This window comes from Arachis hypogaea, chromosome 1 (assembly GCF_003086295.3).
Source record: "Arachis hypogaea cultivar Tifrunner chromosome 1, arahy.Tifrunner.gnm2.J5K5, whole genome shotgun sequence".
NCBI lineage: Eukaryota > Viridiplantae > Streptophyta > Magnoliopsida > Fabales > Fabaceae > Arachis > Arachis hypogaea.
Window position 1 is genome coordinate 40,287,741 of NC_092036.1, and position 22,212 is coordinate 40,309,952.

Consider the following 22,212-nt stretch of genomic DNA (forward strand, 5'->3'; position numbering starts at 1 on the left):
CGTTATTAGACAAGTTTAATGGTAACTTGAGATAATCGCATAAATAATTCCAATCTCTGTGTGACAAGGGCAGCCATTAATATTGAGAGCAAATCAAAGTGTTCCACGCGTTTTTGAAATCCTTGGAATATTTTTAACATTTAGCATAGTTAAAGGAAATAATAACACAGCATGATACGTGCTTTAAGAGTTAATTAATGAGACATTCCCATCTTAAGACATGATAAGATAAGATTAACAATCCAAATAATAGAGGCGATATATATATATAGTACAATAGATTATTTTCTAGATTGGGCCAGCTAAAAAATTCAATTAGCTAGAGATATGAATTGATTTGGAACAATATCAAATGTAGAGTGAGTTGGATAATAGCTAGTATTTTGGGATTTGACAACATATAATTAAGATTCGTAATTAAAATTAGTTTATGATTTGTCCAGCATTTTTTAAGATTATATAGTTTCGTAAAATTATTTAACACAGCTTATCTTTTATTGTTTATTCTTCCATTTCCATGCCTTAAAATCCAAGAGGCATTTTCAGCATAGTTATCTCATCTCCTATGATTGGTTTATAATGTTCACAAACGTTCTTCCACACTACCACATTTTTTCCCCTGTTAGTGCATTACTTTCTGAGATATATTATAATGTAAGTAGTATTTATGAGCTCATGAAAGCGAAAAATAAGAAACAAAGAAAAACACTATGACTGGAGGCATTGCTTCAATATATCCAATATTTTTGTGTAATTTAATTTCAAAAGGTTACTTTCTTTTTTTTATCCAAATAAAATTCAAAATACTTTTAATAATCCAAAGTAATTTTTAACAGTTTATTAGATGTGAAATAATTTTGCTACAAAAAAATCTTTTAAAAATATTAAAAAAATAAACTTTTCAAAATTCAATAAAATCTAATCCTTATATATTTTGTCAACCATTCTATATATACAACAAAATTAGTTATCTATATAAAATATATATTATATTAGAGATATAATTATTCATATACCTCTTTTTATTAGTTTAAATTTTTTAAAAAATATATTTTTATAACATGATATAAAAGTTTCTATAATTTTATGACATGATGAAATATAAAATACACATTGTTAAAATGTTAAAGAAGATTAGAAATAGAAACTGGATTCAAGAAGTTGAAACATGATGCAGAAAATTGAACTGAACTTTTCTTGATCTAAATGGCTATTGTAAATTGTATATCAATATGTTAAATTGTTCTGCATACTAGAATATGTATTTATACACATAGGTCTAAGGAACTAAATGGTTATAATCGACAAACAATGTAATATTCTTACTACTAGAAGGTCACATTTTTAATTGCGCCACTTTAATATTTAAGATATTACAACGATTTTTATATTTAATAATAAAATAAGAGTCTTTAATTCGAATAACGGATTGCTATTTTTTTTAAAAATTAAAAGTTATTTTTACTTAAAAATAAACATGCATATACATATATACAAAAATTCTTATACAAGTAACTTATAAATATTATATACATAAAAAATATATAATTTTTATCCCTTTTACACAATTATAATAACAAAGATGAAGAAAAAACTATGACTAATATATATACAAACAAAACTAACACAACTAAAGACTTAGCAAAAATTTCATTAGCTTCTTCATCTGTCCTGGAAAGAAAAATCTTCTGTAGAGGGTGAGAACATTGTCCTCCTAGGTTCTCAATAGAGGATTTAAGAATTGTTATAAGAGAATATGTATAAAAAGAAGAATGAATTTTGAAAATAGAGATCTTCATTCGTCTTATGAATCTTTTTTTAAAAACACGTCATTTACTTATCCAAAATTCAAAGTCCCTTCTTTAATTATAAAAATTTTCAAAGATCAAATAATATTCCATGATATAATCAAGTGCGCCCTCCGACTCAACATATAAACAACTTTAGGCCTCTGGCTCAACATATAACAACCACACTATTATCAAAAGCATCTATTCATTCACCAATACTTAGTCTCAAGACATAATCAATCACAAACACCTAATTGGTAACTCTAGTAAAAAATTCATACTCCAATTGAGCTTTTTAATCTATTAGATCCTGTCTTGAGATAAATTTATCTATACATAAATCTAAATCAGTAAAAATAAAAATTAAACTTGTCTATTATAAAATGTATAATATGAATTTCATATAAATTGAAACTTACCTATCAGGACAAAAATTTATGTTATCTTTAATATTCGATCTATCAGAACTAAAATTATCCTTTGAATACAATTTGTTGGAGACTACACCAACTTTTGCTAAGGCTTTAACCTCAAATTAAGAAGGAAATATTCAAACTTCTACAAGTAAAAAAAATAACTTGTTTGGGAAGTAAAGTTATGATAGTTTTTACTTTGAATAGATCTAAAATCAGGGTCTTCCATACTAACATTATCAAATACAGTAACTATAGACTTAAAAAGTGATATAGTTGGAGCAATCCTCTGTTTGAGGTTTCTAGGAAAACACAAATAACTTTTAATTGATGCCAGGCCATGCTTAAGCAATAAATCTTTTTTGAGAGAATAATTCAAAATCAGTGCATACCTAGCTAACCTTTCAAGAGAAGAATTCAATTTAATTAGCCATTCGGCATACTCTCTTTTAGTACACAATTGACAAGCTTCAATAACATCAACAATTATCTACACAAATTGGCAAACAACATTCATACTCAAAAATAAAGAATTAAGAACAATGACTTAACTAAACACTTGACAATACTAAAAAAATAATAATACATCAAAAAAATGACAGTGATAAATGAACACATATTAAAACAAAAAAAAAATCCACCAAATTCCTAACCTAAAACACTTAAATCAAGCTAGTAAGTTAAAAACACACTTCTAAAGGCACATTAATTAGGCATCATCCAAATTGCAAATTTCTTTATCATATCACATCTTAAATTGAAAATAAAAATAAATCAAACGATAGTTCATCAATTGACGACACATAGTTTCAGTTGCACGAACAAGAATTAGTATTAATAGCAAAAAATTTAATTCGAAACTTAAGAACTAGAACTGCAAGATCTAAAACAGTGAAAATGATGAGTAACGCAAATGCGAAGATCTAACTTGTAAGAGAATGAAATGAAGGAGTTGTAAAAGAGAGCACATTAGATTGAAACTGCAAACAAGTCGATTCGGTGATACTTGAAGGAGCATATCGGAACTGCAAGAAGGATCTGAGTCAAAGAACGAGTTCGTGAGTCCTAAATCAAAAACCAGAGAAAAAGATAGAAAGTGATAGGTATGAGCCTTTCCTTGACCTGAACTCAGCGACGGTGGCAGCGACAGCTACGACGAGCTTCGGCAATGAACTTAAGCTCTATCTTCTCTGAGACCTAGTTTTAATTTCTCTGAATCTCTTGTTACTTTGGTTTAGATAAAAAAATATTTTAATAAAAATAATACTAATCATAATTCTAAAACTACTAAAAATTTTTTATTAAAAAGGATTTTTATTTTTTTGTATTTATTAATGATAATAATAATAATTATTATTATTATATAATTTTAATAAAAATAATACTGACTATAATTTTATCGTCACTAAAATTTTTTTATTAAAAAAATATTTTCTTGTATCTATTAGTAATAATATGACAATTGCCATTATAATATATAGTAATAATGGTAAATACATAACGAGTATTTCATGGTATGGGAAAAATTTGATCCTGAGTAATATTTCAAGATTGCAAGTCATTCATAGCAACAGCAATTAAAACATGGAGTAATATTTATAAAGTGAAAATAAATAAGATTGTGAATAATCATATTCACTTTTTTAATCCAAGTAAACTGATATGAATAAGGTTGCTCAAAGAAATAGATATACTTCCCCAATACACATTTTTAGAGGTTGCTAGGTCATTCATTGTCTCAAAATTACAAATACTAACTTAATTAGAAAACAAATTCTCAACGAGAAAAAAAAAAACTTAAGAGTTTCTTTAAAATATTAAGTTAGAAATCTATTAAAATTGTTAATACTCAGATGAACAACACTGCCCTTGTGTCCATTTAAACATAGGGCCAAAAAGAAAAGACTCGTGAGATATAGTTTTATTTGATATTACGCTTCCTTGGTTAAAGACCATTTTGTTATTCTTATGTACAAAAGTTTCTCCAAGTCTTATTGCAAAATTGATGGTCCAATATTTGAGGAGATATGATGTTTGACCATTATTTATGGTGTATACCAGTATCATATTATGTTTTTTGATTCAATTGATCACTGTTAGAATATATTAAGATGAATTGCCTTACAAAATCTATAACCATTATAGGCCTAGATTCTATTTAAAAATAAATAAATAAATAAATAAACACAGGAATTTATCAAAACAACAAATACCTTAAATGCATAAGTGCCAATTTTACCTTCAATCTCTCCTATGAGCTTTTAGCAAATAATTTTAATCTAATTGATTCTAATATATTATTCTAATAACTACGACGTAAAGAGATGCATATATATATATATATATATATATATATATATATATATATATGGTAAATTTTAGTCTACTCTTTTTATAATAACATGTAATTTATCTTTTGTGACATGTCATCTTTTAATTGGTTGCTATGTTAACTATAGTTAAATTATTAGTAATTAAATTATAGCCCAAAGTGAGTGATTATGTATTTAAATACCTCCAAATTTAATTTCAATGCCATCCAGAAATCCCATATCATCATCACCATCACTATCATTATCATCATCATCATCATTATTTTCATCTTCTTTTTCGTCTTCTCCTTCTACACTATCATCATAAAAAGCCATCATAATCGTTTTTGCCTGGACAGCTTATTACACTATTCTTTGGTACTTGTTGTTATGAAACTTTGAGTATTTTGTATGTTGAACAAAAGAAGGAAACAAAAGAAAAAAAAATCAAAGAATATTATCACTAATTGCGTGGGATCTTTCTAGAGAACGTCTGAATAGGGTTTCGAAGATTTAGAATAATACATGTTGAAATATGGATAACAGGCAAAATTTTCTTGAAACATTATTTGAGGACGAGCGATTTCACTTAATTTTATCTCATCGTGTAAATTGGAGAAGGTAAATTGGAGCAAAATTAATCAACCTTGTTCGTACCAAAATTCAGAAGGTACAAGAATAAAATTGATGCAAAAATTAATCGATCAACAACTAAACAAATTAAATTGGGACAAATTAAGGGATAAGAACGAACTAAAGAAAAGAGAAATGGGGCGATCGGCAATGCACAATAGGACATTGTAAAGAGGGAAGGCTGCCGACGATGACACCAGGACAGATGGTTGGGTAGGATGCCGACGACAACGCGGACGTGCACGACGGAGAAAGAAGACTTGGACGACCCTTTTCATTTTTCTTTCACGAGCAGGAGCTACACAGCGGAGGGAGCAGATGGGTGACGGGAAAAAATGACGACACAGACGTAGCAGCTGGAACTGACGAAGAAAAGAGTCATGGCGGTAGAGTATCTTAAAGATGATGATTGGTGCCTTTGTTCTGTTGGGGTTTGCACGCAAACGTAAAGGATTGTGCCGTCACTTTGTTTGCCCGAAATTTTAATAAATTCCGCCCACCCCGAAATAAATTATTTGCTGCTGTTGGAACCAAAAACTGTTGATAATCAGATCAACTTAGAACAGAGTCTGACAATATTATTAGAACCGTTGCTATTCTACCAATTTATGGCGGTTCAAATAATTACCGCTAATTTATTGTCGCAATTTTCTGTGTATCTTGTAGTGTAACTTTATATATTGATAAATTTTATTATTTAAACTAGAAGATTTTGTAAGTTTTTGTAAATTGTAAGAAAATTTCTCTAAATATTTAATAATTTTAAAAAGAGTAATATTAAAAAATTAATTTTGTTCGACCAACATCAACTAATTTTTTTAAAATTTTTATTTATTTTAAAATTTTATACGTTAAATCATAAATACTTAATCCTAAATTCTAAATTATAACCTAAACCCTAAAATTGACTTATGTTAAAGAACTGAAAGTTAGGTTTCTATACTTTCTCTTTTAAAACCTAGTTTTGTAAATAGTAAAATCTTATCATTAAGTTTCAGATAACTCATTGAATTGTAATTAGCAGCGGATTAGACCACTGTTCTAAGCAAATTGTATCTTTATTCTGAACTCTTGGAACTTGAATAATGCTGTTGTACCTGTTGATTCTGTTGTTTATGAACATTACTATATTATTTTACTAATATATATGCATCAAGTTCTACATTTACTTTAAGTAATAATTTTCAATTCAATGGGCCTCTTGAATTTGTTTATATTGATGTATGGATCTTAATACCTTAATTAACTATTGTCCCTATGTTGTCTAGTTCTGGATTTCAGCTATTATGTCACCTTCAATTAAGTTTAAATAATTTGTTTCTTTATTATATCATTATTAATTTTGGTTTACTCTATATCTCTTGTAGCACATTGCTTGGAAGAACAAAAAAATAAAAAATAAAAAGAGAAAAAAAATTCATACATTAACAAATAAATTACATATAATCATTGTTATTTCTCAATCAAATAAATAACACTAGCTCAACAATAGCTTTGGAGCTATTATTTTAAGTGAAACACACAATGAATTGAATAGATAATAACCAGTAGTTAATTATCCATGCACGTACACTCTTACACACGCACAACATAGAATTGAGAAATACAGTGAAAACTCACAAATGTAACAAATTAAATATCATGACATTCCCTCAAAGCTTTTCATTAGTTGCATTGGAAGCCATGTGGCACTTTCCTTGAGCAAACATTAAGGAGCAAGCTAAGTGAGATGGGAAGGTTGAGATTGATGCCCAAAATATTTGCCCTAAGAGCGGTGCAGAGGCACGCGGCGGCTTCAAGGTCAACGAGGCCGTTGAGGAGGGAGCAGCAAGGGGTAACTGGTGGCTGTCCCAAAGTCACATTCAACAAACCGTTGAGCACGTTGGCGCACACGCCTAGTTTGAGCGCGTCACGTGGGCATGATCCGCCACTGGAAGGACTAGGGTTAGGGTTAGGATTTGGATTGGAACCAGGACTATTGCATTTGTTTCCACATCCGGAGACAAGGGCAAAGAAGAGAACATTGAGTGTGACAAAAAGAGCAATGGAGGAACTAGCTTTGTTGGAAGCCATCTCAAACTCTAGAATTCGTTATATTAAACTAACGACTCGTAAATTAAGTGCCCTAATGAGCTATTGCTAGTTCTTAATTAAGAGACAAGTGTGTAAGTTATTATTCAATGGAACGGGTTTTATAGTGGTGGTGGTGGTACCCAATTTGAGTGCACCAAAGTGTAGGGTGATCAGTTGTTTTCTAACTTGTTAAGTATATTATTGTGTGAAGGTACAATGATTATTGTTGTTATTTTTAAAAATAAATATAAAACGAGTTTGGGACAAATTAGGGTAATCAAATTGGCCATGTGTGAACATGAGAGTTGTAGCTGGCAGAGTAATCACGTATACATTAAGGTTTTGGCCATTTGTGACTTATTATTGGAAGATAATAAGAGAGAATGTGGGGACTACATATATATGAACTTGTGGGTTAGTAACGTTCTCTACACCATACTTGTCTGTCTCATTAGTGGAAAATAATATATGTACATAATCAACTAGTTGAACTTATATTATATAATCATAAATAAAGATACCCGTATCTTATTCTTTATAAATAAGTTTAACTATTCTATTCATCTTTATAATTTTGTTAAATTTATAATTAAATATATATATATATATATATATATTTTAATTGAGTCCTTAAGTTATTGTTAATTTTATAACTAAATTATTTATATGTTAAAAATATTAAAACTAACAGAATATTAATAAGTAATTAAGTCATTTTTTAAAGAAATATTTTTCTAAAAAAATATGTGATTAAAAATTTAATTATGTTTTTAATTTTAGATTTTTTTAATTTTTTAAAAAATATTCAGTTAACTTTAATATTTTTTACATTAAAAAAAATCTATTTACAAAATTAAAAGTAGTGTAAGATCTAATTAAAAAAATATATATAAAAACCAAAAGAATAATTAACCCTTAAAAATATACTTAACCTTTTATGTATGTGTATTTTGCTAAATGCTAATGAGTACTTTATAAAGGGTGTTTGTGCTATTTGATTTAAAGAGAAGGGATTGTGGTGTAAAATTTAACCTAGTTTTTACTCTAAACCTTTCTCCATTTTTTCCTTGTAAAATTAAAGAACAAATAAAATTTAAAAATGCATCTGAAATATATATTATAAAAAGTGCTCAAAAAAGAAATACATAAAGATTATATCTCTAACACTTCTCTACATTTAAAAATCTCTTTTTTTTCTTTTATTTGTCTTATGCTGAATTTTTGTTAAAATTTTTAATAAGAATTAAATTCTAGACTTTTAAATCATAGATGTTCTGTTACCATGTTAAAATAGAGATTAGGTGGTATAAATCATTTTCAAAAACTAGCCTATATAGAGTCAAAAATGCTTCACATTTATAACTCTCTAGAGACTTTACTCTTGAGAGATGTAAAATTTATTATACACTGCTTCACGAAAATTATTTCTAAAAATAATTAAAAAAAATTTATATCCTAATAGAAAATAAAAAGGTTTTATTTACTAAATTCAATTTTTTTTATCTTGGAAGTTGATTGGCTGCTTAGGGTCTGATCGATCTAGCTTTACTCGCCTAGAGTTTAGGCAATCTGGTTGAAAAACTAAGAGAATGAATGAATGAATAAGAAGAAGAATGAATTAGGAGGTTTACAAATTTGAAAAAAAAAAAAGAAAAAGAAGAATGAATTATGAAAAAAAAGTTCAACCAAGATCATCGTATATCTAAAACGACAAAATAGAATCGTTATAATGATTGTAGAGAGTAGTAGACGTCGCAGATTGTTGATGAGGGAGAAGAGATCGCGAGAGAGAGACTCACGACATTAATGGTGAGAACAACGACCACGGAGAAGGGTAGACTTCGGGAGAGAGAGAGAGAGAGAGAGTATTTCACATATATGCACAATATTTAAATAACTGGTGCAGATTGCTCAAACTCTAGACAATTTGCTTGCAAGTCTAAACCAAAAAAATAGTAAATAAATCTTTTTTTTTGAAATTCTTGTTAAACAATTAGAGTGTAAATATTTGCAGGCAGTTAAGTTATTCAATAATATTAAATATAGATAAATTCTAATATTATATTATAAACTTATTTTTTTAAAATTTAAACTAATAAAATTAAGAAAAACCTGTAATAAGTAATTATTTTGATTTCATAAATGGTTTATTATAATAAAATAATGTGCTATAGAAGAACTACGGACTTACTTGAACGCAAGTTTTTGCTTGTGGAAGAGAGGTACCATGCATGATTTATAAGTGTAAGAAATTAACGATGCCCTGGAACCTCTGTTTCTAGAAATGTTATGATAAATATTGAATAACAATAACAATAAATCTATATAGTTACTTCCTCCGTCTTAAAATACGTGTCTAAGACTAAAAAAATTATTTAAAAAAAGAAATAAACAAATTTAGTAATGATTAAAATTATATAAATAAATAAAATGTTTGAATATATAAATAAAAGGATATATGTAATTAATGTTTATTCAATTATCACAGTTAATTTTTCTTTTTAAAAAGTAAGAATGTTGTCGAAAAACTTTTTAATATTAAAAACAGAAAATTATTTAAAATATTAAATTTTATTTATAGACATATATTTAATTTTAAATGAAGGAATGAAATTAGAAATTTGTAAGTAAAAAGAATTAATTACATATAATATTGAACAATTTTGTGTCATCAAATAAATTAAAAAGCTAATTTAAAAAATAAATAAAATAAAATCAATCGGGGCATGTGTGTTTAAACTGCACATTTAATTTTAGTGTAATGCAATATATATGTAGAAAGAAAATTTTTGTAATAATGAATAAAGTGAATCATGTATCACACACCATGCTTTTTTGTTTTACAAAAGAAAAAATTATTGAAAAATAAAAGAGATCAAATGTGTGGAATATGATTCACTTTGTTTATTGCACAAAACATTTTCTTTGTATATATACTATATAGTATTTTCCATTGTTTAAAATGTTACTTTTAATTATAATATCTATCACATTTTTATATAATATTTATTAAGAATCGTTCGGCTTTACCCTCCATAAATATGCAATGTTGATTGAGTATACAATAAAAAATACAATATAATTATATACAGGACGGACTTAGAGGGGACGAGTAGTAGACTCGGTCCCAAAACTTTTAGAAATTATATTTATATATGAGATATGTATTTAAAAAAATAAAAAATATTATATAATTTAGTATTATTTTTATATGTGTTATTTTTTATTATATGATAGATTTATATTTTAATTATTTAATTCACTAATATTTTTCACTTAACTAATTTAATATCATACCTTCAAGTCTTTATAATTTTTAAATTAATTTTTATATAATAATCTCTATATTTATTTAAAAAAAATATTTGTTTATTTTATATTAACATATTTAAAATTTATATTATTATATTAATAATAACTTATGTAGTTATATTTTGGTAATCACATTATGTACTTTAGATTTTTTTTAATAAAAAATATTTATTTTTTTTCTAAATTTATGTTGTTGAAAGAAAAACTTTATAAAAATATCTTATATCTTGTATTTTATAAAGATATTGTGTCTTTCAAATAATTAATAATTTATCATTTATTTTTAAAATTTTTTGAAAGCATTAATTTTAATTAATAAGATATGTGTTCATTTTTAACTAAATACGCTATAAATTATTGGTACTTTATAATTTTATATATAATGCACTATTGATATTGTTATGTTATATTTTTTTATGTAACTATTATATTAAAAATAAAATAAAAAAATATAATTATATATATATTAATAAATTTTTTAAAAAATTAACTCTAATAACTATATGTTAATTATTTTTATAAAATAAAAAAAATTATCTAAAATTCGGCCCTCCAGAATAAACTTTCTGGATTCGTCCCTAATCGTATAAAGGGGATATGGTATATCAGTTTCTATTTAGTTCTGGATTTTGAGCTCTTTCATTTTTGGGTGATATGATTTTGTATTTTTTTAATTGGCGTATAAATTAACAAAATTATATTTATTATTATGAACCCAAATGAAATAATTTTGAAAGTAACATGATATTAAATTGATTAATATTTCCCCAAAATCTGTTACAATTTTTTTTTAATCTGCCAACTATACATATACTCAATGTTATTAAAATTCTTAATGAGATCAGAAGTTTCTGTATCCTGAATAAATTATTATTGTATACATTAACCTAAATATATCCTCATACTATCAAAAAGACATATTCCATAGGAAAAAACATGTCTATTTGCTTTGATTAATTGTCCTATTAAATAACAACTAAAAGGAATTTTGGTATATAAGGGAACATCTCAAATACACAAGGTTAATATATTTTAATGGCTATCTAGTAATCATATATGTATGGAATTGAAGCTGTATGGAAATTCATACCATTGAAAAGACAAACTTGTTACAACAAACGTCAATGAAATCAATAATGAATATAACTTCTCCTGAAATTTATATAAATAATAAGAGAAATAAAACTAATTTACCTTTGACCATACATTATAGCAATAGGCAAATAGAGTAGTTTGATCTTTATTCTTCCCCAACTGGTATGTATGTGGCCATGTGGGGTAAATTATTATTTTTATTTATTTATTTCATTTTTAGTTTTTGGATGATTGATTCACTCCTACATAAGAACGAAGTTTTTAGCATCGGGTCGATTCGAAGTGGTTAACTGGAACCACTAGAGGACAACTAACCAATCTGATTTAAAATAAAAATTGATTGTCAGTTAGTTAAAAATTAAAAAGGTAGGTCAAAAAATAACACACTGGTCGAACTAGTCTTCTTTTCTAGTAGTTAATCAGTTTAAAATAATAAAAATATAAAAATTTAGGGTAAAAAATTCAAATAAATTAAGGGGAACAAAATTTTACACAAATCCGTCAAATCAAAATCTGCTTCGTGAATTCACTAGTGCACATTTATATGTAGTTCGAACCAGCCTGATTTAAACTCTATTTCTACATAATTCGAACCAGCTTGGTTTGAATTATACACAAATACATGCACACACTAATTCGAACTAACTTGGTTCGAACACTTATTAAAAAAATTAATAATTTAAAATTTTAAAAAATATATATTTTATTTTATACATTAAAAAAAACTAACAAAATATTTAATTACGAGACTTCTTTAAAATATTAATGAGTTCTCAATTCGAATTCCATACGACACTCTTTTGTTTATTTTTAATAGCTCATGAATATTTTTTAATAAATTTTTTTAATAATTTTTTTTAATAAATTTATTTAAATTATACTACAAAAAATATTTGATCCTATGCAAAACAATTTAAAAAAAATGGCTTAAAAAATGTTAGGAGTACTATAAAAATTTGTAATATCCTAATGAATTAGGACATTAAAGAAATACTCTACATAGTCAATAATAATTTAGAAATTAAAGAAAAAATATTTTTATCATGTATTTACTTAAATCACTAAAATATTACAAACTTTTATAGTACTCATAACATCTTTTAAGCCATTTTTTAAAAATTATTTTGTATAGAATAAAATATTTTTTAATTGTTTTATATGGAATAAAATATTTTCTTTCATTTCTAAATTATTATTGACTATATAGAGTATTTTATTTAAAATTTGAGTACATGCATGTATTTACCTAAGTTATTAGAACGTTACAAATTTTTATAGTATTCCTAATATTTTTTAAGCAATTTTTTTAAAATTATTTTGCATAGGATCAAATATTTTTTGTAGTATAATTTAAATAAATTTATTAAAAAGATTTATTAAAAAATATTCATGAACTATTAAAAACGGACAAAAGAGTCTTGTATGGAATTCGAATTGATAGCTCATTAATATTTTAAAGAAGTCTCGTAATTAAATATTTTGTTAGTTTTTTTTAATGTATAAAATAAAATATATTTTTTTTAATTTTTAAATTATTAATTTTTTTAATAAGTGTATAATTCAAACCCAGATGATTCGAATTAGTGTGTGCGTGTGTTTGTGTATAATTCGAACCAAGCTGGTTCCAATTAGTGTGTGCATGTGTTTGTGTATAATTTGAACCAAACTGGTTCGAATTATGTAGAAATGGAGTTCGAATCAGGCTGGTTCGAACTACATATAAATGTGTATTGATGGATTCACAAACCAGATTTTGGTTTGGTGAATTTGTGTAAAATTTTACTCCTTTTAGTTTATTATTGTGATTTGTATTTTTTATATATAAATATATTATTTTATTATATCCAATTTAATTCTATTGAATATTAGTTGAATTTTTAAATTATTATATTTTTAGTTTCACCGATTTAATTTTCAGAAGTTTGATAATAACTTGTTGATTAAAATTTTAAATCAACTTGCATGGACTAGAATCTTCATGAAACATGGTTAAAGAATTGAAGAAGAAAAGTTTGAGTTGAAAATAATAATCATCTATTTACTAGAAGATGTTGAAAATTTGGAGAATAACCAAGAACATTCAAGAGAGTAGTATAACTACAACATTCTACAACAATGAAGAAGTTCAAAATCAAATTGAATTGGAATTGAAAGGAAGTTGCACTCATCACCTCCATACTAGAAGAATCATAAAGTGCATTGAAAGGTTCAAGATTGATGACTAAGCTTAATGAAGAATTTTCAAGATATGCTAGAAATTACTTATTTGAATAGTCAAAGGAAGAAGCAAAGTTGGATAAGTATGTGTATTAAGACGTTAGTAGAATCATGAATTTTTAGTATGAAACTTTGCCTATATAAAGGCATATATGCCTTATGTATTTTGTGTGTTCAATAATGAAATGTGTATGTTTTGAAATGTGAAAATTCTCTCCCTTGTTTTATGAGTGTTAGTGAGTTTGAAAGATAAAAATATGATAGTGTCATTTATATGAGTGAGTGATCCTAGGGCCAATTAGTTGTGGGTATTCTACTTACATTTGGTATCAGAGCTTGTTAATCCAGCGCCTGGTGTTTGAGAGTTTGTGAGGTGTGAGAGAGTTCTCACATAGTTGTTTATTCATAGAGTCAGTATGGCAAACACTTTTAATATTGTGTGGTCCGGTCCCAAGTTAGATGGGAAACTTGATTATAGTTATTGGGAGACTTTGATGTCCACCCATTTGAAGGCCCAGAACCTGTGAAATTTCATTGAACCAGGTTTGCAAGAAGGAGCAGATGCTGCCCAACAAAGGAGAGATCAATTAGCGCTATCTCAAATTCATCAAGGAGTAGATTATACGGTGTTTGGCAAAATAGCAAATGCCAAAAGTGCAAAGGAAGCATGGAACACGTTGAAGCTGTCATACAAAGGCGTAGATAAAGCTCAGAAAGCAAAGCTACAGTCTTTAAGAAGAGAATATGAAAGGTACGAGATGTCTAGCTCAGAAACCGTTGAGCAATATTTTACTTGTGTTACAGATCTTGTCAATAAGATGAGAGTCTATGGAGAAGATATGCCCGATAGCAAAGTGGTGGAGAAAATTCTTCGCACCATGCCGATGAAGTATGACCATGTGGTGACTACGATACTAGAGTCCCACGATATGGATACTATGACGATTGCAGAGTTGCAAGGAACCATGGAAAGCCACATCAGTAGAATACTGGAGAAGTCAGAAAAATCAACTGAGAAAGCCTTGAAAAGCCGAGTGAATTTCAACAACGTTGCAGAATCAAACCGTACACAAGAAGGACGAGGTCGTGGTTTTAATTTTCAAAGTAGAGGCAGAGGAAGTTTTAGAGGTAGAGGTCGTGGCAATTAAAACCAAGGAAGTTACAACAATTTTACACCACCTAATCAAGGAAGAGGTGGAACGAATTTCAGGCCTGTCAACCGAGGAAGAGGTCGAGGCAATTTTTATCAAGAAAGAACCAATTTCAACTGTTTTCATTGTGGAAAGTATGGACACAAAGTAGCAGATTGCAGATTCAAAATGGTGAATAACAATCAAGCACACGTTGCAGAAAATCAGCATCAAAATACTGATGATAATCCGGGTACTCAGACTTTATTTTTTACAAGTAATTCATGTGCTGAAGATGAAAATATATGGTACTTGGATAATGCTTGCAGTAATCATATGTCTGGTAGAAAGGAGTTATTTTCTTCAATAGATGACTCAGTTAAACTATTATTTGAAGTTTGGTAATAGTACAAAGATCCCTATTGAAGGAAAAGGGCACATACCAATTAGATTGAAAGATGGTTCTCTGAGTTATATTTCTGATGTTTTCTATGCTCCTGAACTTGATTACAATTTACTAAGTATGGGGCAATTATCTGAGAAGGGATATAAGATGATAACTTATCATGGATATTGTACTGTATTTGACAACAACGGAAGGTTCATAGATAAAGCAAAGATGACCTCAAACAGAATGTTTCCGTTAAAAATTCAACATGTTAATCCCTCTTGCATGAGTTCTGTGATACTTGATGATAACTGGTTGTGGCATATGCGGTTTGGGCACTTTCATTTTTCTGGCCTAAACTATCTGTCAAGAAAAGGACTTGTTTCTGGCCTACCACGGATTCATATTCCCAATTGTATTTGTGAGATTTGTCAACTGGGAAAGAAGCACAGAGATCCATTCCCTACAGGAAAGTCATGGAGAGCTAGAAGATTACTTGAAATTGTGCATTCAGATCTCTGTTCTGCAGAAGTTCCAAGTAATGGTGGTAGCAGGTACTTTATCACTTTTATTGATGATTTTAGTAGATATACATGGGTATACTTTCTGAAGCAAAAATCAGAAGCATGTGATGTCTTTAAGACATTCAAGGCGTTTGTTGAAAAACAAAGTGGCTGTAAAATCAAAATTCTCAGAACAGACAGAGGAACAGAATATCTTGCATGTTCAGAATACTTTAAGCAACACGGAATTCAACACCAACTAACAACTAGATACACTCCTCAACAAAATGGAGTTGCTGAAAGAAAGAATAGAACCATCATGGAGATGGTCAGATGCATGCTCAAATCAAAACAAATGCCTAAAGAGTTTTGGGCAGAAGCAGTCGCAACAGCAGTTCATATTTTAAACAGGTGTCCAACAAAAAGTGTTCGTGATAAAACTCCAGAGGAAGTTTGGAGTGGAAAGCGGCCTTCCATTCATCATTTCAGAGTCTTTGGGTGTATCGCTTATGCCCACGTACCAGATCAATTAAGGAAGAAGTTAGATGACAAAGGCGAGAAGTGTATCTTTATTGGCTATAGCACAGACTCAAAAGCATACAAGTTGTACAATCCAGAAACAAAGAAAGTAATCATCAGCAGAGACGTGACGTTCGACGAGAAAGCCATGTGGGACTGGAATACAAAGATAGAAAAGCATTCAATTGTAATTTCAAATACATGTGATGATAATGAAGAAAGACAACCAGACACAACCGAACAACCAGAATCATCTAGAAGACCTCAAAGAGAGAGGAGACTACCTGCTAGATTAGCAGATTATGAAGTTGGCAATGACAACGATCCGTCCGATGAAGAAATCATAAACTTTGCTCTATTTTCAGATTGTGAGCCGTTGAACTTTGAAGAAGCCTTTAAAGACAACAATTGGAAGAAAGCAATGGATGAGGAGATTCATGCCATTGAGAAGAATGACACATGGGAGCTGACCGATTTACCAACAGATAAGAAGCCAATTTGAGTAAAGTGGGTTTACAAGACTAAGTACAAACCCAATGGCAAAGTTGATCGTTTCAAAGCAAGATTAGTTGCAAAAGGATACAAACAAAAACCGGTGATCGAGTATTGTCCAACTGAAGAACAAGTTGCTGATATATTTATAAAGCCATTAAAGATCGAGTTATTTTACAAATTGAAGAAGATGCTTAATTCTGCAAGTTTGATTTAAGGGAGGCAATGTTGATTAAAATTTTAAATCAACTTGCATGGACTAGAATCTTCATGAAACATGGTTAAAGAATTGAAGAAGAAAAGTTTGAGTTGAAAACAATAATCATCTATTTACTAGAAGATGTTGAAAATTTGGAGAATAACCAAGAACATTCAAGAGAGTAGTATAACTACAACATTCTACAACAATGAAGAAGTTCAAAATCAAATTGAATTGGAATTGAAAGGAAGTTGCACTCATCACCTCCATACTAGAAGAATCATGAAGTGCATTGAAAGGTTCAAAATTGATGACTAAGCTTAATGAAGAATTTTCAAGATATGCTAGAAATTACTTATTTGAATAGTCAAAGGAAGAAGCAAAGTTGGATAAGTATGTGTATTAAGAAGTTAGTAGAATCATGAACTTTTAGTATGAAACTTTGCCTATATAAAGGCATATATGCCTTATGTATTTTGTGTGTTCAATAATGAAATGTGTATGTTTTGAAATGTGAAAATTCTCTCCCTTGTTTTATGAGTGTTAGTGAGTTTGAGAGATGAAAAATATGATAGTGTCATTTATATGAGTGAGTGATCATAGGGCCAATTAGTTGTGGGTATTCTACTTACATAACTTTTTTATTTTTTCAAAAGAAATAGTTATATATGTAGCATAGAGAGAATAAATAGTTAAAAAACAACTTTTTTATTTTTGCTCATTGATATACTAATTATAACCCTAATATATAAGCAACTCGTAGGAGACAGCAATTTAATGGCCGTTTCTTTGTCTTTACCATTTTTGGCCTTGATGACCTTTATTTAATTAGTTTTGGTTTTACTATGCGACATATTTATTTCGGGCCTCTTATATTACAACATGATTAAAGTTTAATTATTGATCATTTAATATATTGTGGTATATATTTTTTTAATTATAAAATAATAATATTAAAAAAATAAAAAATAACTAAAATTTATCTTATTTAATGTTTATTAATTATTATAATAATTAATAAATATTAAATAAAATAAATTTAAATTATGTTTGACTAATTATTTTTGTTATCAAAACATTTGCGATTATAAAAATCCAACAAGGTCCACTTAGTTTATGTTGTATTAGATTTGCCCGTTAAAAACAATGTTACATGTATACTAAAATTAATAACTAAAATCAGTTATCAATATAAAATATATATTAAAATATAAATATACATTAAAAATAAATTAAATAATATATGTATTTGTTATGTTAGAATATAAATATATATTAAAAATAAATTAAACAACACGTATATTTATATATAAATATATTAGTGATTGAGTTTGGTGGCCGATTTTAGTGTATAAATAGTATTTATTTAAAAAAAAATGATTAGACATATCCCATACAAGAATCTTCTCACGGGCCCGTACCGGGTTTATTAACATGCTTGTTTTTATTTTCTTTCTTTATTCTCCCTTTTTATTTTATTTTTCCTGATTTATTTTTATCTTGTTAGTTGTTGGAAAAAGTAAGAAAGCGAAAATAATTTATTAGCTTGCTGATAATAGAAAAGAGAGATTAAAATAACAAAAAATTATTGGAATATATAATCATTTCTCAATCAAATAAAGTACACTATAGCTCAACAGCTTCAGAAAGACCCTTCCACTCTAAAGATAAAGCATACAATGAATTGAAGGGACAATAACGAGAAGTTAATCTCTCCATGCACGTACAAGAATCACACACCAATTAATAATGAAAAATTAAGAAAAAGAAAACAATAATAATGGAAATTAAAACAACAACTAATACCATAAATATATTTTGCATCATTGCTTAGTTGCATTGGAAGCCATGTGGCACTTTCCTTGAGCAAACATTGAGGAGCAAGCTAAGGGAGATGGGAAGGTTGAGGTTCAGGCCCAAAACATTTGCTTTAAGGGCGGTGCAGAGGCACGCGGCGGCTTCAAGGTCGACGAGGCCGTTAAGGAGGGAGCAGCAAGGGGCCACCGGTGGCTGCCCCAAAGTCACATTCAGAAGACCGTTGAGCACGTTGGCGCACACGCCAAGTTTGAGTGCGTCACGTGGGCAGGCTGCAGTGCCACGCCCGCCGGAAGGTGTGGATGGAGTGGATCCGGATCCACCAGATCCACCCGATCCACCCTTGTGGTGGTGCTTATTGTGCTTTGGTGGAGGAGGGCATGGTGCATTGTTAGCGGAAACAAGTGCAAAGAAGAGGATGTTGAGTGTGAGGAAAAGAGCAAGGGAAGTGGTTTTGGAAGCCATCTCTTCAACTTAATAATTAGTTATGTAACTCACTCACAAGTGCTTGAGCTTAATTAAGATATTATTAGTGTTTGTTGAAGATGGGAAATACTTGGAGTGAACGGTTGTTTATATAGTGCGAGGGTGATGAGTTGTTCTAACTTTAAATATTCATGAGTGGACGTACAATTATTATTATTATTTCAAATAAATTAAAAATCGGAATAGGGACTTTATAAGAAATATTTTGAATATTTATTTTTGTCTTAGTAAATCGATATAAATTTCTTTATTATTTGACATAACATACATGATATGAACATAAAATATATTTTACATTTTATTTAGTGAAAGAGAAAAATTTGTTTAAACTTTACATATATATATATATATATATATATATATATATATATATAATGATAATATTTTTAATGTATTCACTCATGCAAGAGTTAGTTTTAGATTTATATAAATTTTATATATGTCTTTTTTTTTATATCATATCATAAAATTATTTCTTTTATAAAATATTGAGTGTAGAAAATAAGACACATAAATAATAACTATATCTCTAATAATACTTCATTTCTTTAATTATTATATATAATACACTGTTTTACCTTGTACATATAGATGTATTTTGATATAAAAAATACGATAATCATTTTATATAATATAGACTTACTACTGGAAGCACACACAGTAAGAAAAAAGTTATATTAAAAATAAGATATACAAAGTAATGAGTACTATGAAGAAAATTAAGAAATAATGGCCATGTTAAAAATATCATCGTTATTACATGTCTCTTCTTATTAATTTGAATTTTTAAGAGTAGTTTTATGATATGATATCAGAATTTTTATGATAAGAAAATTTAAAATTCAAACTTTAAATCTTGTTATTCTCAAATATATATATATATATATTTATATATATATAATAAATAAAAAAAATTAATGCAAAAAGTTTATATAAATCCAAAAACAGCTCATGTATAAAAAAGTGTATTAAAAATATAATCATATAATTATTTATGTATCTTCTTCTATTAAATTAAATTTTTTAGAATAATTCAATGATATTGTATTAGAACTTGTATGATTAAAAGTTTTATAGAGTTCAATCTCTGTTAGACTCTAAAAAAAAATTTAGTACAAGACATTTAAAAAAAATTATGCACATATTATTTAAGCAAATTTAAAAAATATTTTTACTTAAAAAATATATTAAAAATATAATTATTTATCTTATGTTTTTTTATGAATTTAAATTTTAAAAGAGATAGTTTTATGAAGAACCTATTAATTATTTTGGGTTATGCTAGGTAATTAATAATTTTTTTAAACAACATGAACAATCACCAATCAAATTAAAACACACTACACTTCCAAATTATCCACCTAAATCTTAATATTAAAATAATCACCCGCATACCTAGTGAAATGAACATTCAATATATCTATTATTCATATTATTTAATATTTTTATTGTCTATCTATACTTTTCCAATTACTTTATATCCTTTTCTGTCATTGTATGCTTGTCATATAAATCTTAAAAAAAAAAGAAAGAAAAGAGCAAAAGTAACATTATAACTCTATCTTCTCTTGGTACTCAGATCCATGTTTATTTTTACATACTACATATTCATACCATGCAAACTATATGCTCAAAATAATTAAATGGACTTTAAGACAAATTAAGCTAATGAAATGAACATGTGTGAACGTGAAAGTTTTAGCTGGCAGATAGTATTATCAGGTAATAAGGTTTTGGACTCTTGTGACTACATGATGAACTTGTGGATCCATAATTTCAATGTTTTTGCATCTATCAAGGAACCCGATTCCACCGTAAGATTGATCAATTGGGATCCTCTGACTCATTGAATGGCAACATTTACGATTTGCAATTTGCAATTTGCAATATGCATTGCACGTGGAATATTGCGTGTTTCTATTATAAGCGTTACTCGTTGGGGTAGGAAATTAACGATGCCTTGCCCCCTCTGTACCTTGACATGAATTCTGATTCTATTACTGTAATTTGCTTGAAATTTGGACCTTAGCTTCCACTATCTCACTCCAATGACTACACTCAAAGGAAAGTCACTCCTAAACAATAGTAAAATAGCTGTAGATATTATTTGTGATTTTTTTTTGCAAAACTTTATTACAAATTTTAGTGTGAATTTATCATTCGCGAATAAGATATAGAAATTTTGCTGTGAATTTTAAAATTTGCAGCAAATTTTACAACTACTTTTTATAATAGAAAAAGAAAAATATTACTTAAAAAATTTGGAAATAAATATTTGCAGTAAAATTTATAGATAATTTTGACAATAAATTTGAGTTATGTCAAATTCCTAGCAAAATTTGCAACAAAATTTGCGAATTTAGTTGTAAAATTGTAAATTTTACTTTTATGTGAATTTTATTGTGAATTTATTTTTTGCATATTTAGATGCGAAAAAATTGTTGCACAATTAACTGTAAATTATTCTTTTTTTGTGAATTTTGTTGCGAATTACATTGTTGTAGTTTTTGTTGGAAAATTTGCTACGAATTTGATTGTTGCAGTTTTAGTTGCAAAGTTTTATTGCAGAATTAGTTGCGAATTTTATTTCCCATAAAATTTGCTACAAATTTTATTGTTGCAATTTTAGTTGCAAATATTTTGTTACAGAGTTAGTTATGAATTTCATTTTCTGAAAATTTTGCTGCGATTTTAGTTACGAATTTTGTTGCAAAATTAGTTGCGAATTTCATTTCTTGCAAAATTTACTGCAAACTTCATTGCTGGGTGGGATTTTAGTTGTATAATACCCTAATATTTAAATTCTTATGCTCGAGTTATAAATCAATGATGATA

General features: G+C 27.7%; 2 protein-coding genes across 2 annotated transcripts; both read right to left on the reverse strand.

The window, feature by feature from the left end:
* Positions 1 to 6,547: 6,547 nt before the first annotated feature.
* LOC112802958 (lipid transfer protein EARLI 1) lies at positions 6,548 to 7,329 on the reverse strand. Its single transcript, XM_025846400.3, has one exon. The coding sequence runs from the start codon at positions 7,219 to 7,221 to the stop codon at positions 6,814 to 6,816; it is 408 nt and encodes a 135-aa protein (XP_025702185.1). The 5' UTR covers positions 7,222 to 7,329; the 3' UTR covers positions 6,548 to 6,813.
* Positions 7,330 to 18,651: 11,322 nt separating this feature from the next.
* LOC112802969 (putative lipid-binding protein AIR1B) lies at positions 18,652 to 19,447 on the reverse strand. The gene has a single exon (XM_025846409.3). The coding sequence runs from the start codon at positions 19,354 to 19,356 to the stop codon at positions 18,907 to 18,909; it is 450 nt and encodes a 149-aa protein (XP_025702194.1). The 5' UTR covers positions 19,357 to 19,447; the 3' UTR covers positions 18,652 to 18,906.
* Between the last annotated feature and the right edge of the window lie 2,765 nt (positions 19,448 to 22,212).